At 46.9% G+C, this 15,646-nt stretch overlaps 2 protein-coding genes across 3 annotated transcripts; both read right to left on the reverse strand.

The window, feature by feature from the left end:
- Window positions 1-628: 628 nt before the first annotated feature.
- Window positions 629-9,886, reverse strand: CHTOP (chromatin target of PRMT1). Of its 2 annotated transcripts, none has more exons than XM_069480577.1 (6): window positions 9,623-9,886; window positions 8,630-8,711; window positions 7,139-7,292; window positions 4,529-4,712; window positions 3,578-3,715; window positions 629-1,889 (listed from the first exon to the last, which is right to left on the reverse strand). In XM_069480577.1, the coding sequence occupies exons 2-6, from the start codon at window positions 8,692-8,694 to the stop codon at window positions 1,684-1,686; spliced, it is 747 nt and encodes a 248-aa protein (XP_069336678.1). In that variant the 5' UTR covers window positions 8,695-8,711; window positions 9,623-9,886; the 3' UTR covers window positions 629-1,683. The 2 variants fall into 2 exon arrangements, with proteins under 2 accessions (XP_069336678.1, XP_069336677.1); XM_069480576.1 differs by having other exon boundaries at window positions 4,529-4,715.
- Window positions 9,887-11,103: 1,217 nt separating this feature from the next.
- Window positions 11,104-15,111, reverse strand: S100A1 (S100 calcium binding protein A1). Its single transcript, XM_069478711.1, has 3 exons — window positions 15,041-15,111; window positions 12,857-13,010; window positions 11,104-11,445 (listed from the first exon to the last, which is right to left on the reverse strand). Exons 2-3 carry the CDS (start codon window positions 12,995-12,997, stop codon window positions 11,302-11,304), a joined length of 285 nt encoding a protein of 94 aa, XP_069334812.1. The 5' UTR covers window positions 12,998-13,010; window positions 15,041-15,111; the 3' UTR covers window positions 11,104-11,301.
- Window positions 15,112-15,646: the final 535 nt, after the last annotated feature.

Consider the following 15,646-nt stretch of genomic DNA (forward strand, 5'->3'; position numbering starts at 1 on the left):
TCTTTGTGGGTATCTTCTCCAGTCTCCTCTGGGGTGGAGGGATGCCAGCATTCTACCCTTATTGGTGGTGTAGGGGGAGGACAACAGCCAGAAGGTGGAAGTCCTTGGGCTTCAGAATGGAAAAGATGGAGGGAGCTGAGCTGGGGGTTCAGCTCTGCTGAGCTACTGTGTTAATACTGAGCCCTCTACTATCCCCTCCCCACCCCCAATGCCCATCCCCCCTGGGATCCTCAAGACATCACACATCACAAAGATAGGGTTCAAGTTCGGTTGTCCTGACCAAAATCACCTTCCCAGGCCCCAATACACAATCTCCTAGCAGTTTAGGGTACAATGGTAACTGGTTTGGTTGGGGGTGGGCAGAGTCTTCTTTTCCCTTAAACAGTACAGAGAAAAGGGAAACCGGTGCCAGGGCCCAAGGATCCAGAATGCTGCCCAAGCCCATCCTGCTTGAGTTTCCCATGGGCCAAAAGGGTCAGTCCATTACTTTGTGGGGTTGATCATCTTTCTGCAGGGCTTAATCAAAGGAGGTCAAATTCTTCACTTTCTGCCTCAAAGCAATGTCCCCCCATCCCCGAATTTTAATACAACCAGGAAGAAACGGACTCTTTACTATATAAGGGGTAGCAAGACATCATTAAAGTAGCCACAGCATTTTGAGGAGCCCAACAAATAAGGAGGAAGTCCTGACTGGATTTGAGAGAACAATTTGTTATAATTAACCAGAAATACAAGATTCCACTGAAACTGGAACAGTTGACAGAATATTGCTGAACTTAAACCTTCAAGGAAGATACAAACAGGGTCAAACAAAGCCATTGAGAGGAAAAGCCCAAGATCGGTATGGGATAAACATGAAGATAATTGCATTCCAGCATGGGTATCTTCTGACCCCTCCCAGCAGTTCATCTACCACCATTCTCCCATCCTTCTCCCTCCGACACACCTGCCAAACCAAATGGCTTCTTCCTCTGTATTGCAGGTGTAAGCCAACCCAACAGGACCCCTCTGGGATATGATATAAAGCCAAGAGAAAGTTTGTAAATCTCATACTAGGGTAGAAAGTGCACGTACTCAACCCAGCACAAACGGTTATCATCTATGTGGGGGTCAATGCACATGGTAGTAACTTCAATCAAATCAGAGATGCTACCACAGGTAACCTGTTATGTGGCCCTATAGCGATGTCAATGTTCCCAATTTACTACACTAAATTGTCAATGTGGCAGAATGCATTTTTGAGCTCTAGATATTCTAAACACTCCTAAGAGGCTATTAAAGAGGATGTAGAACAGAACTCTACAACCTCAGAAACCTAGGCATCAGGGAGAACGCTGGCTCTTTCTGGGACCTTTCTGTGGGAGTAAAGAGATGAAGAGCATATGACAGTTGAGGGGAGGCACGAGGCCAACACATTTGATTTGTGTTCAAAGAGAAGTCTGAGCAAAGGAGGAAAACAAAAAAACCCAAAACCCCAACCAAAGGAAAGAAAGAGTTTCATACAACACTGTATCAAAAAGTGAAAGGAACACCTAAATGCACAAACTGGTGGCAAGTTAAGTCCATAGCCTATTGTGATAGGTCCATCCAGCATCAATCAAGTTTCTTCTCATCTGTTATCTGAAGGTTATTTACAGATGTGGTGACTTTAACAAGAGTCTCTCACAGGAGGGTGGGCAGGCTTCAATCATTGGTTTCAGGATCTGTCTGCGCCATGTAGGCATCCAACTCGGCATCCAGGTGTCCTTTTGTTTTCGACATGTATGCATCTAATTGGTTGTCCAGCTGCTCCTTCGTCAACACAGGGCGAGCAAGGGCACCTCTCCCTCGTCCACGGCCTCGGCCTCTGCCTCCAAAGCCCCCTCTTCCCCGACCTATCATACCCCGACCTGGCCCAAAGGAAAAAAAAAAAAAAAAGACAGTTACAAGTAGGTTTAATGGGTGCTACAGCAAATGCCCCTTAGAGCAGTGGGGCCTAGCTGAGGAAAGCTGAAGGGTAGGGCAAAAAGGAGAAATCTGGAAAAACAGGAAACACACTGGGTAGAAAGCAACACATGGAAAGCACACATAATGAATCCCTTATTACATGCTCATCTCTAAATGTTATTTAAAAGTTTTTCTTCTATCAAGAAAAGAATTAACTGACAATTGTAATTTTAAAAAACCTTAATCTCTTCTAAGATAAATTCCCTAACATTTGAGACTCACTGTAAATTCATAACTAAAATACATGACAGATAACCCCATTTAGTAAGCTAGGGAGGCAGTAACAAGGGCACAGATAATCAGGAGTGTAAAGGTAGAGACAGTTTTCAAATCAAGCTTATTGGAGACCCTTTTGGTAAGTTATCTCAGCTCTCCTTCAACTTTCAAGTCTAATGAGCTGACCCATGTGTCAGGAGACTGAGGAGTTATTCTGACACAGGAGCAACGGTGGGGAGATGAGGAAAAACATTTTGAGTGCTCCCAGCTACTTCTACCTGATTCTAGTCACCTTATGACAATTGACAATTGTGGTTGTCTCAAAGGAAGTTTCAAGTGAACAAAACACACTCAGCTTTTTGTAAAGCTACTTTAGTCTCTCTCATCCCCATGTCTCTCTCAGAAACTACAGTCATGGTAATTTGGAAACATGCTATTTCATCCTGAAACCCAAACTAACTTGCACTTTACTCAATGAGCCAAGTAGCATATAATGGGGGAGAAGAAAATAAGCCCTTGGTTATCAAATTTCCTTTCCTAACAGTTAATATTCTTCAGCAACTTCAAGATCATAAATTATGGAAGACCCAGCATGTGCTTTAAAAGGACCAAAGCAAATATACACTGGGGCTACAATAGATTTCTTATCCTGGAGAGGTGTTGTTGGGAGTTTTCCACTAAGCTCTAAGCCAGAAGGCTCCCATGAGATTTGGTTTAACAGCAACACCATTAAACTCTTTTTCCAATCTGGGTCATGAGATCACAAGACAAATATCAATAAGTCTCAAAGGTAACATTATCAACAAGAGCCAGTTAGTTAACTAATAATACCATCTTGTTTTTTACCTTGAGCAAAAAAAGTCATCTCTAGTTTCCCACAGGCACAAACTTTACATTGAATTAACTTGGCTTCAGAACCAATGCCCAGCTCCAAGTCTCATCACCCTCTTTACTCTGCTTCATCTTTGTACATCTCCCTCTTTTCTATTCTCATGTGACTCAAACTGGGGTTCTGAACCATGGGGTGGGATGTGTGGTGGTGGTGGGGCAGAGATGGAGAAAGGTAAACCCTAACCTGACCATTTTTGTGGTTTAAAAAATTTTTTAATTTTAACAATACAATTTAAATTTCCAAGAGCCTGGAAGACTACATATAATCTGGCTCTGTAATGTGCACTTGACTGGTTCTTGGGAAATCATGACAGACTTTTGCACTACCAGCATGTGAGTTTAGAAGATAAGCCAGTTTCAAATAACAAAACAAGACAAACAAAGAAGCCTGCCTATGACTTGAAGCTGTGCAGAAAGGTGGCTCTGAGTTTTTAAGGGAGGAAAATAAGGGGGAGCTACTCTCTGAAGTTGGTAGCTGACTAACCTCTACCACCGATTCCGCCACGACCCATAGCTCCACGCCCTAGGCCCCCTCTCCCAGGACCTCCACGACCTCGAACACCACCTCTTCTTAAGCCCATTCGGGGAGCTACGGCTCGTCCACCTCGGAGCAGGTTTTGACCTTGGAGAGGAGGCATACAATGTATATGCAGGTAAATCCAAGAGAGACAAAGTAGATTCTAACCAAAGGAAGGCGGTGAGGGTTAAATGAGAGTAATTCAGTTAATTTTTAGGTTGGGTGGGGCAAGCTGCACACTGAGTGTGAACAGATTAAAGCTGCTCTTTATTTAATCAAGTCAACAAGTCTGACCACAAATCCATTTTTGGAAGAAGCTGGGAGTTAAGTTAATTATTAAGTACATACATTTAATAAATATATACTGAATAATCAGACAGATGCCTAGCATTGCAGATTTAAAAATAAATGCCATGGTTCCTGATCTCAATACATTTTGTAGGGGACAAGAACTATACAGGGAACAGAGTAACAGTGCCCCAAATGTAACATATAGGAAAGTGCTATGGGTCTACTTGTCCTCTCTTTTTGCAGATGTAACGTCATTTTACTAGCACCAGGAACACAAACAGTTAAGATTCAGGCCAAAAGACCCATAAATTTCTTATATTTGACTTACTCCTAGAACTTGAATGTGCTTTGATTCAAGCAGCAGCAGGGTGTTTTAAAATGGAATGGAGATGACATGAATTACCTGTTGTTATGCAGGTCATAGCCTCTCACCATTGCACATTATCAGAAAAGGAATGGTATCGATAAAAGACATGCAGCACTATTAAAAATATGTGATTTCAAAAGTTATTAATTACATTAATACAAATTCAGGCTTAAAGATGTTAAACAAATGTGTCCATAAGCAGCCCAAGAGAAGAGGGAAGGGGAGTGGGGCCGGACAATTATCAGGTACACAGCACTGACCTCGGAGCGACATCCCGCCCCTAAGTAGGGTTCTGGTGGCACGTCCCCCACGCAGTCCTCCTCTGGGCAAGCCTCTCTGGATTATGGGCAGGCCTCGTCCTCCGATTGCTCCCCTGGCCAGGGTCCCTATGGGTCGGCCTAACCGTGCCTGGATGTTACTCTTACCCAGGCGCTGCTTTAAGCTCTTCTGGAAGAAAAGGTGTTGGGGGATTGAGATCAAAAAGGCAATCCAGCAGGATTTGGCAATTCAAAGTGCAGAGAAAAAGCAGCAAGTGAGATGTCTGGTGTGAAGGGAGATAAACCTGCTGTGGGTGTCATAAGGATCCCAAACCAGACGCAAGCCTTTGACTCAGAACATGATACAAAAGAAGCAGAATTTTGATCCAGAGCAGAAACTCTAAGAAGCTTGAGTACGGTCCCATGAAATTGGCATCACCACAAACTACCTCACTAGTTTGGCTACAGAAGTCACACACTGTCAGTTGGAACTTAAGTTTCAGTAAGAACATTCTATAGTTTAATCCTTGCTTGTGCCTTGTGCTATTTTTGATCTACAGGTTGACAATGATATGACTTGATTCATACCTGCCCAAGGACTATCACTGTCTTCAGGGCTTACTCAAACTCCATAGGAAGTTCATCATACTCTGGGCAAAATTTAAATTATAAGTTCATTTGAATTCTTGTGACTTAAGAACAAGACTGATTTCTCAAAGAGGCCCGTGTGCTCCATTTTTCCTCTGAGTATCTATCTCCAGACGGTCCACTTTTTACCTTAAGATGTAAATAAACACAAAAAAGTCAAATCTCCTTTCCTTACATTTCTTAAGAATTCGTAATTCCATGTCTACCCTTGTGAACAGCTCTTTTAAGTCAGTATAATGAGCTTTAATTCAAAGTAAAAACGTAACTCAAATGTATCTCCACAGAGAACCAGCCAAACTTAGATTAGAATTAAGACAGGAGAGCTAGCATCACAAAACCCAGGGCCATATATAAGGACAAGGACGTACTACAGAGAGATTTTCAGTTTCTATTCTCAAAGGGAAACCACATCCCAGAGAATTAAATTCCTTCAAAGGAAAAAGACAGTATAGTCTTGAACCTAACACCAAGGCCCTAGCAAGTCTGGTTTTCTGTAATGCCATCAGTTAATATGAATGAAAATAAATTCTATGTGTCCCACACAAGGGATTACCAATGTCTGTTTTTTTTTTTTTGCAATCGTGCCTCTCAAAAAGATGCTGTGAGGCATTATTACTAGCTTTCTAGCACAAGATCATAAACCGTTTCTCATCAGAAGGGAAGGCTCTGAACATTATGCACCTAGCATGGGCAGGTGTAACCAACTGTAAAGGCCTGTTCTTTCACTCCCCTGATTAACACACAATTATGAGGCCAGGCTCACATTCCTCAAGATCCCTCCTGTTCACTGATCCGGAGTATATTCACTCTCCCAAGCTCTGTACTTTAAGTGGAGAACTGTATAGTGCTAAAAAATTCTTCTCCCTTCCCAAATCCTTAGTTGTCACCAATACTGGTCTCTAACATTGTAAAGACAACTATGCCATCCAGTTTCTACTTGAAGTTCTATTGGACAGTACTATTCTAGACAGTGGCTACTTTCTGCAGAGTCTATACTTAAAGCTTCTTGTTGAAAGGTCCTTTGGAATGATCTGTCAGAGTCTTATCTTCAGCAATTTTTTTTAGTCTTGAAAAATGATGGTGCCTTTTGCCACTTTCCTGAGTCAGGGAGGAATCCAATCACTCCAAGGCTTAAGGTAGCTAAAGCAGAAAGCCTCGTTTATTTTTGGTCAGTGAGCCCAATGGCTCAGGGTGGGGGTGGGAGGGTGTTATATTTAACTGCTGAATTTATGCACAGCCATGCAGTGCTACCAGTTAGAGTCCTTACAGTTGCATGGCACCGCCCTCCAGACAGCCAGCCACAGCTTGGACATATCCTTCCACAGCCACTGTCCGGACTTGCATATAAAGTCTATGAATAATAAAGAGCAGGTTTTATTTCAGGTCTGAATAGGATTATCTTTTCACTGGAAATTTGAAAGAGAACCCACTAACTCAAGTTAATTACTCAGTATTCTTGCTCCACTTTACTGACAAAACTTCAGGTGTTGTGGAAATGAGTGTCATTCTACTTCTACATTTTAGCACTGAAAACCTTTGAGTAAAGCCATTCAAGACTCCCTACACTAGGGGAGAAAGAATAAAATTATTTCCCTAGTTTGTTTATCATTTAACAGGGGGTAAAAGATGTTTTAAAGATTATCTAAAGCTGAAACAAAGTTTCTTTGTGGAAAAAGCCAATAATCTACATTAAAGGTAAGGGATCAGAGAACAAAAGAGATTAATACTCATTGATAACAGAAACAGGCCACATAGATGGCAGACTCTCAAACAAGAAAAAGACAATAAAAAGTTACTTATCGGTACCTGCCAAAATTGGAATTCTCTGAACCTCTCTTTCTTCCAGAGAAGTTTCAGCTTTTGCCCTGAGCCACCTTGTAATCATCCATCACGTCTTGACAGCCTCAGCAGACTGCCTGATAGAGACACCAGCTGCTTCTGGAGCATTAAGACCCATTCTCTCACCTGCTTAAGTTTTAATGCTGCCTGGACAGAGGGTCTATTCTCCATCTGCTGGGCCAGTCTTCTGTTTCTGGCACTGGCTAGCTGCTGTTGTTGCTGCATCGAAGCCCGAATATTCACTGGCATCGGTTGTTTGTTCTTCAGCATATTAGTAAAGCTTCAAGGTCGAACAAAATGGATGTTTAAATAAAAGCTTTATTACAAAACATTTATTGGCATTTTCATGGCTTGCTAGACCAGGAGCTCCAGATCCCACGAACTTTTAAGTAAAGTGGTACACTTAGATCAAGGTTGATGTGGGTTAAAGACTCCACAGTTTCCACAAACTTGCAAGAATCAGAAACTTAGAAATGCAGCTAAGTGCAGCACATTCAATCAAAAGTGATAACAAGGGCTCAGGTAACAGTTTTGAGAGAGGTGGAAAGTATGAAAAACACGCAATAAGCAGATATGATGACAAGAGACAGAAGATGCAGTTTCAAAGACAAACGAACAAAGCCTAAACCTTGGGAGACCTGAGGGAGCATTGTAAGGGCAAATATGAGAAAGGGCTACAGTACCTTCAGAGCTCATGGAAATAATGCACTCATATAAATTATAGGAGTGTAACAAATTTAAAAATATATTTGTCACTTAGTAACATGAATATAGATAATTAGTGTACCATGTCTTAAGAGATAAGGATAGAAGCACATGTGCTTCAAAAGAGGCAAAAATAGACACTAGATAAATCTCTTAGTGGTCTAACGTCAATTTAATAAAATTATTGGCCAAAGGCACTCAATGAACAAAGCTCTCAGAGATAGAAACTGCCTTTAAATACTTTTACTTTTCTTAGTCTCAAATGATCACTTTTTCTGACTCCAAGTGGTTACTTATGAAAGTTAGATAAGTTCAATCATTTTAGAGCCTGTGGAGACACTCCTGTATTATTCCTGTCAAGGTAATTTAATGGAATGGAAGAGAAGAACACTTAACTGTAAAAGAATCCAAAACAAAAACAAACTAGAAGCAGAATGGAAAGAAAGTGAAATGGAGCAAAGCAAGTGCCTCTTACAAGGCCCAAGAATGACATTCAAGGGCCTTTGGACATATTCATGGCTTGCTACCTGCCTCTTACAGGCCAAACACAACACTGCTGGCCTTGGACTGGGCAGCAAGCCTACTGCAGCCAGGGTACCATGCTACCGTGCTGCACCACCCCTGTATCCAATGTAAAAAAAATGTGAAGAAAAGGGAGGGTGTTAGGAGTCTTTTTAAAATATATCCCACCAGATAAATATTTCAGATAGTTTAACATAAAAGTCTACTGATAAGGGGTTTTGAAACAACCGCCCAATTTGTTTTGTGTACCACATAAGATGCAACTAAGAACAGAGGTCTGTAGCCTTCTGTTGGTATTTAGCTTAAAACTGGTTTTGTGCATTGGACCCCAGGGCCAACTTAAGTAATGTTTTCTTAGGAAGGAGCTGAAGTTGCTGTTGGCTGCCTCACCGCTCATTTAGAGACATCTTGGTGGTGCTTTTTAGCACAACTTTCGGCGCTGACTGTGCAGCCATCTTCAAATCCCGAGAATCTACAAAGTACAACAGGCAAAACAAGCAAATCAGAATTATGGCCACTCATCTCTACAAGGGAAAAGGTGCAAACCAACAATCAATGAAAGGCCTTATCTCTGACTGCTAAAGATCATACCAAAACTCATTTCAAGTGCTTAGGTTTATATGGCAGTTACCTCAAATTATTAACACTTCAAGGATACAGGAAAGAAAATATCTGCCAAAGTCTTAAAAATGGCAGAACAAAATCTAGCTCAAGGAAGTATAAGAGTTCAGCTTTTAATATATAGCAGTCTCTCTCAATCTTGACTGCATGACTTACCTGGGGAGTTTTTAAAAAATACAGATGCCTGGGCCCTAATTAAACCACAATCTCTGATGGTGAGGTCTGGAGATTAGTAATTTTGAGGGGGCAAAAGCTACTTCGGTGCTTCTCATGTGCAGCTAAAATGTTGAGAACAATTTATCTACAGTGAAAATACAGGAATGCAATTTCAAAATTGCCTTTCAAATAAAAAATCAAATAGGGGTTTTAGTAAGGAACTGGGGATCTGGGGAAGGGAGCACGAAAGGTTTCCTAAATGGGCATTCACCTGGGAGTTAGCTCGCACAGAACCCTCTACTTAACTCTAAAGCCGCCATTAATTTCCAACGTTCCTCAAAGTCCTGTAGTCCTCATTTAATCTCCCTAACATCCTCAAAGTCCTGTCCAGACTCCAACTTTGCTCAGTCTGCCGAACAATTTTCCTTTTTATCCCTATCCCCAACCTTCTCCATCCCGCCACCAGGTTCCAGTTCAGCTCCGCCCCCTCCCCGGGGCCTCCACACTCTACACCCTATCTGCATCCACCTCCCACCACCATTACTCTTCCGCCGGCCCCTTCCGCTCCCCAAGACTTTTCCCCTCCTCCTTAGCACAGAAACGCACCGAAGGAAACGGACGCCACTGCTCCGCCCGGGGCTGCCACCACGGCTGCGGCAGGCGGGCCGGGGACCGGCCGAACCTCAGTTGACGGTGGAGGGGCTCGGGTTAACTAGGTGGGCGGTTGGTTAGACGCGTAAGCGGTGGATTGCAAGGTTAGTTCGTTATTGTTGGTTGGCTGTCTAGTCAGCCGATCCGCCTGCTCGCCGGGCCTGCCCTTTCCTGCCTTTCGTCTGTGTCACCACAGGTGCCGCCGCCGCCGCCGCCGCCGCCGCCGCCAACTCCCGCTCGGCGTCCAAAACAAAATGGCCGCCACGTTCAGTGCGTGTGGGACCGGCTAAAATGGCGCCGGCGCAATTACGCCCGGCGTCAGATCCGCGCACAGCTATAGGACAGGAAAGATTCGCGCTAGGCCTGCGCAGAGATCAGAGGCGGAGCCCTGGAGAGAAGGCGGGGCTTCAGCAAACGTCCCTCCGGAGTTACACGCAGTGCTCCGCCCTCCAGTTCGAGTCGGGGTTGCGCTCAACTTTGTGGTATCGTTCATAATCTGGGCCACAAAGAGGAGGTTTGGGTCCCGTATTCCCTCGCCTTCCCGCACTCAGCCAAGGCATACCGTCAAAAAATATTTACCCGGGACTTGCCGCGGTTCTTCCGGACCACCGGGCCCGCGTAATTTGCACTGGCTCTCGCCTCATGCCGGTTTGCCCTGTTCAGAGGATGGTGAAGCGCCATAAACGCCCCAGCCAAGGCTTGGGAGGCCAGTGCTGGACGCACACCTCTAGCGGATCCTGTGCCGACCACCACCGCCCGTCCATTATTTTCCTCTTCACTTCCTCCTCTCCCCGACTTGGCTTCAATATTGTTTAATCCTTTAGAGGGGACCTTTGTGTCCCTGATCCACCTTCCATGTCCTCCCTCCCCACCTGCCATTCATGTGGATTTTGATGCAGACCAACAAAGAGATTTTCTTTATGCCTGCGTACACAATAAAGTGCTCAGATGATTGAGGAATGAATGAACACATCTTCAACTCTTCTTCTGCCCCATATGCGCATCAAGACTTTCGTTTTCCTTCCTGGTACTTTGTGTGTGTGTGTGTGTGTGTGCACACGCGCGCGTGTTTAATGGCCCCGCATCCTTACTGAACTTTAACCATGTGAGGGTAAGGATTGTGGATTGTGTTTATTTTGGTCACTGCCATATCCCCAGTTTAGCATATGGTAGGGACCTCAGTGAATATTCGTTGCAGGTTGAAAGGAGATTCTTTCTGCTGCTTTTATAGCTGAGCAGCTGATTTCTCCTCCACTGCCAGCTGGAACCTTGAACCCCCCCCCCCCCCACATTCCTGGGTCTTGAGCTTTCCTCAAGTAGGAAGATGTAATGCACTGTGACCTCTCTCTAAATAAGACCCCTCCCAAAATAAGGGGAGTTGGGAGTGAACAGCCCTCTCCACCTACTTCCAGACTGAAGAGGAGACAGACATCACATGGCTGGTGAGAGAGTAGCCTTTAATGAAAGATGAGTTGCAGGCCTGGACCGCTACTCTTGCGCCCTTGATGTATGTGTGTCGGGGAGTGGGCAAGGGTGGGAGTGGGGGAGGGATAAGTGGGGTGAGGTGGAAGCAGGGTGAAGAGGCAGGTCTGGGAGGGTGGAGGGGAAGGGCGCTGCCCACTCGGGTTGTCTGCTCAACTGTTCTCCCAGAAGAAGTTGTTACAGGCCACGGTCAGAGCAGCAACCAGCACCACATACTCCTGGAAGTCCACCTCCCCGTCTCCATTCTCGTCTAGCTCCTTCATCACCTTGTCCACAGCATCTGCATCCTTCTGGGCCTGTGCAAGAGGAGAGAGAGAGGGTGGTTTATAGGGAGCTGTATAGCACTGAGTGAGTGAGGGGCGAGGAAGGTGGTTGAGGAGATTGAGACAGAGAGGAGGAGAGGAACTACATTTAATTATGGGACTCTCTGCTGCCCTCCTCAAAACACTGGAGGGCTCCTGTTACAGATAAACTGCTTAACCTTATTATGAACATCAATTACCATATGCTGAGTGCCTACCATGTGACTACACTGGGCGCTTTACAAGCATTGCCTAATTTAATTCCAATACAAATGGTATGAGGTGGGTTTCATTACTTCCATTCTTGAGAAGAAACAGATTGACAGTTGGTGGTTAAATAAATGTGCCCAAAGACACATAGCTAGAAAGAAGCAGAGCCAGAATTGGAACCCAGTCTAATAAAACCTCAAAGCTGGTGCACCTTATGCTGTATCCTGAGATTTCTTTATTATGTGGCCCCATTTCTGCATCCTTCACACCAGTTAAATGAAACTACTGGGCATGCTCCATATTTTTCTTTCTCCTATGCTTTTGTTCATGTAGATGCCTCCTAAAATGTATACATTCACCCCAGTAATCTTACAATGGAAATCCATGGCTCAAGTGCCACCTCTTCACAGACGCCATCTCATTTCCATCAGGTTAATCATTTCCTATAACCGTTTCTGAAAAGCATCCCTGTTAAGGCTCTGTATACTTACTGAAGTTCATGGTTTACTTTTTTTTTGTTTGTTTTATTATTTTGGTAGTCCAGATGATGGGGTCATCATGGTTTACTTTTTTTGTTTGTTTGTTTGGGTTTTTTTTTGAGACAGAGTCTCACTCTGTTGTCCAGGCTACAGTGCCGTGGCCTCAGCCTAGCTCACAGCAACCTCAAACTCCTGGGCTCAAGCAATCCTTCTGCCTCAGCCTCCCAAGTAGCTGGGATTACAGGCATGCGCCACCATGCCCGGCTAATTTTTTCTATATATTTTTAGTTGTCCAGCTAATTTGTTTCTATTTTTTTAGTAGAGATGGGGTCTCGCTCTTGCTCAGGCTGGTCTCGAACTCCTGAGCTCAAACAATCCTCCCACCTCAACCTCCCAGAGTGCTAGGATTACAGGTGTGAGCCACCGCGCCCAGCCCATGGTTTACTTTTAAGTGTCAGTCTTTCCCTTCTGGGCTGTGAATCTTATTATTGATTAATTTACATAGGGCCTAGCACTTAACAGGTGACTAATAAACCAGGGCATTTTGACTGGACCCAGAAGGAGTAGGTGAGCCTGGGAAAACCCAGGAGAGAAACCTGGGAGAGGAGGGAGATGGTTGGGGGGAGCTGCAGGTGGGTGGAGAGATGGCAGAGAGGTGCCCACTTCATTGCCCCACCCCTCGCCCACTCCACCCTATATCCCAACCCTCTGCTCACATCAAGGAAGCCGGAGAGCTCGGTCTGCAGCAGCTCTTTCAGTTCCTTCTTGCTCAGCTTGTACTTGTCCCCCTCCTTGCCAGAGTGGGCGTGGAACACATTGATGAGAGTCTCCATTGCTGTCTCTAGCTCAGAGCCCATCACAGCAGTGCACCTACCCACCCCCCCAACAATGGAAGTGAGCTGGGGACCAGGCCCAGGGTTTCTGGGGTCCGGGTGAGGGGAGCCCGCAGGCCTCGCCCTGGTCCCTCAGCTCAGATAGCCATGAGATCACAGTCCCACTGCAATTGATCTTTCACTGAGATTTTACGATGTGGGGAAACCCCAACAGACCTAAATCCAGATCTGTTCTCTGTGTCACTCAATCTGTACCTCAGCCCAAGGGAGTCAGGGTTGGGGCATGGAGAGAGAGCCGCTGGAGCTGGGCTGGCTCCAGCGGCCTGCAGTAGGCGTCTGCAGTGGCTGTCTGGGCAGAGACTGAGGAGGGTGGGGCAGCAGGGGTGGTCATAGGACCGGGTCAGGCTTCCTCTGGCTCTATTTTTACCCTGGACCTTGCCTGCCTAGCACAGGGCAAGCTCTGCTGTTGAGGGTGGTGGGCTGGGGTCTCCTCTATTGCCTTGCCTCTGCTGCCCACCCCTAGCAAGGGGTCAGTCTGGCACCTCATTGAACACGATGGAGGGGGTGGCAGCCTGAGTATGTGGCCCAAGACTTCTTGGGGAGTTGGGAAGGGAGGTCTCACTGCTTCTGAGCTCTCTATCAGTAGCCTGGAGGCCCTTTGAGTCCTTCTACTCTGTTCTCTCCTGAATGTGTCATTTTGGCCTCTCTTGGGTACACCTCCTGTTGCTTCCAGATTGATTCCTCTTACTTCTCTGCAAAATTATCCCTTCCATCAGATGGGTGGTGTTAAGGGAGAGAGGAATGTCTGAGCCTTTTCCCTGGAGCCAGGATGGGGAGAGGAGACTTGTGGGCCTTGTCCCTGTGGCTGCCCACTCCTGGTGGATGTGGGGACAGTGGGACTGGTATGAGTTGGGGAAATAAAGGGCTGAGTGTACAAGGTCCTTTGAGTTCAGGGTCTGGGAGAGAGCAGGAGAAGAATGGAGGGGTCTGTTGAGAGAGGGGACTACCACACCAGGGGGCCTCTTGCTATTGGCATTGGGACAGTCAGGCCCTCCACTGCCCCAGGAGGCAGCTCAGGTGTCTCAGATCAGGTGTCTCCAACTCTCCCCAGGCCTGGGGGGCTGGACAATGGGCCCTGATCAGATGGTATCCCAGGTCTTCAATGGGGCCCTTGTGAGTGTCACCTGAACTCCGGACATGAGAAGCAGTTGTCACAGAGACACGGGGAGATGGAACCCAAGCCGAGGCTGATGGAGAGGATAAGGGGCTACTTGAGGGAGTGATGCTGGTGGCTCAATTACCAGCCCCATCCAGGAGGGGCACCTGGAGGTTGCCTGGAGCCCTAGAGCAGCCTGGGGTTTTATGTGTTTATGTGAGGGCAGTTCTGAGAGGACCGGGGGGCAGGGCAGACAGAAAAATAAAGAGGAAAGAATTGGAGGAAAGAGGAGTCTGGAGGTCTGGGCCAAGAAAGGGGAGGAGGAGAAAGGGGAGGTCCCGTGAAGGTCGAGTTGGGAGTGGGCAGGCACTGGGGCCCCCTCTTCCTGCTACCACAGGAGCCACGCTCTGCGGCCCCCAGGACTTCCTGGGACCTGAGCTCTTGGCAAGGCTGGGTGGGGGTGGCAGAGACTGAGGATGGAAGCGGGAGAGAAACAGCTGTAGTTCTGATCTCTTATTCTTACCCCACGGGAGGCGAGGGCTGGGTCCCCTCCCCTCCCCTCCCCAGCCCCTGGGAGATGAGGGGGCCTTGGCAGGAGACTTGAGGGCTCTGTGTGGGAGGGCCAGGTGGCCTGGGAGCTTGTGGTGGGCTTCCCAGTGGTTTCCTCATTTACTGAATTCCAGCTCTCTTTCTGACCCTCAGTTTACTTGCCTTTCCTCACTACCTTCCAAGTCCTGTCTCCCCCAAATCCTGAACTAACCTAACCCTGGCTGACTCCCCCGAGATCCTCAGTGCACCACAAATGCCATCATCCCCAGCCTCTTGGCTTGGAGTCCCTTGGAAGCCCCCTTTGTCCCAGGCTGGCCAGGCCAGGGCCCTAGTCCAGGTGCGGGGCGGGGGGTGATACTCACGGTCAGCCTGGGGCCGAAGGTGGGAGTAGGTTCTGGATGGCCAGTCAAGGCTGCAAGTGTGGCTGCTGGAGCTGTGTAGGCAGACCTGTCTTCAGTGTCCTTCCCCCGCTGACCCCCCCACCGGCTCCACCCCTTCACAGACAGACACCCAGTGGGGCAAGGGGCCAGGAGTGGACAGAGGCGCCCTCTGTCTCCTGGGCTGGAACAGGCTGCCCTGTGTCTCTTCCCCAGCCTCGGTTGCCCCGCTTCCCTCTCGCTGGGCACCAGCAAACAAGCTACAGGAGGGGGGAGGTGGTAAGGGAGGCGCTGGGAAGGATGCTGAGATGTTTCTCCCCCAGCTGGGCTGGGTAGCCCTGGCTGGCTGTGCCGGCGGGGCAGGGGAAGGGGAGGATTCACTGAGGGGACCCTCAGTGAGTAATATAGTGAGTAATTTAGTCTTGGGAGTCTCCCAGAGGAGTTTCAATCTAGGACTCTTCTATGGGGGTCTCAGTCTGGGGTTCTCCAAGGGGTCTTATTCTGGGGGGCCTCTAAGTGCTGAGCTCTCTTAGTTGATTTTTTCAATCAGCAGTCCCCCCACCCCCAACATAGACACTCCTGATTAGATGT

The sequence above is a fragment of the Eulemur rufifrons genome, chromosome 8 (assembly GCF_041146395.1).
Source record: "Eulemur rufifrons isolate Redbay chromosome 8, OSU_ERuf_1, whole genome shotgun sequence".
Taxonomy (NCBI): domain Eukaryota; kingdom Metazoa; phylum Chordata; class Mammalia; order Primates; family Lemuridae; genus Eulemur; species Eulemur rufifrons.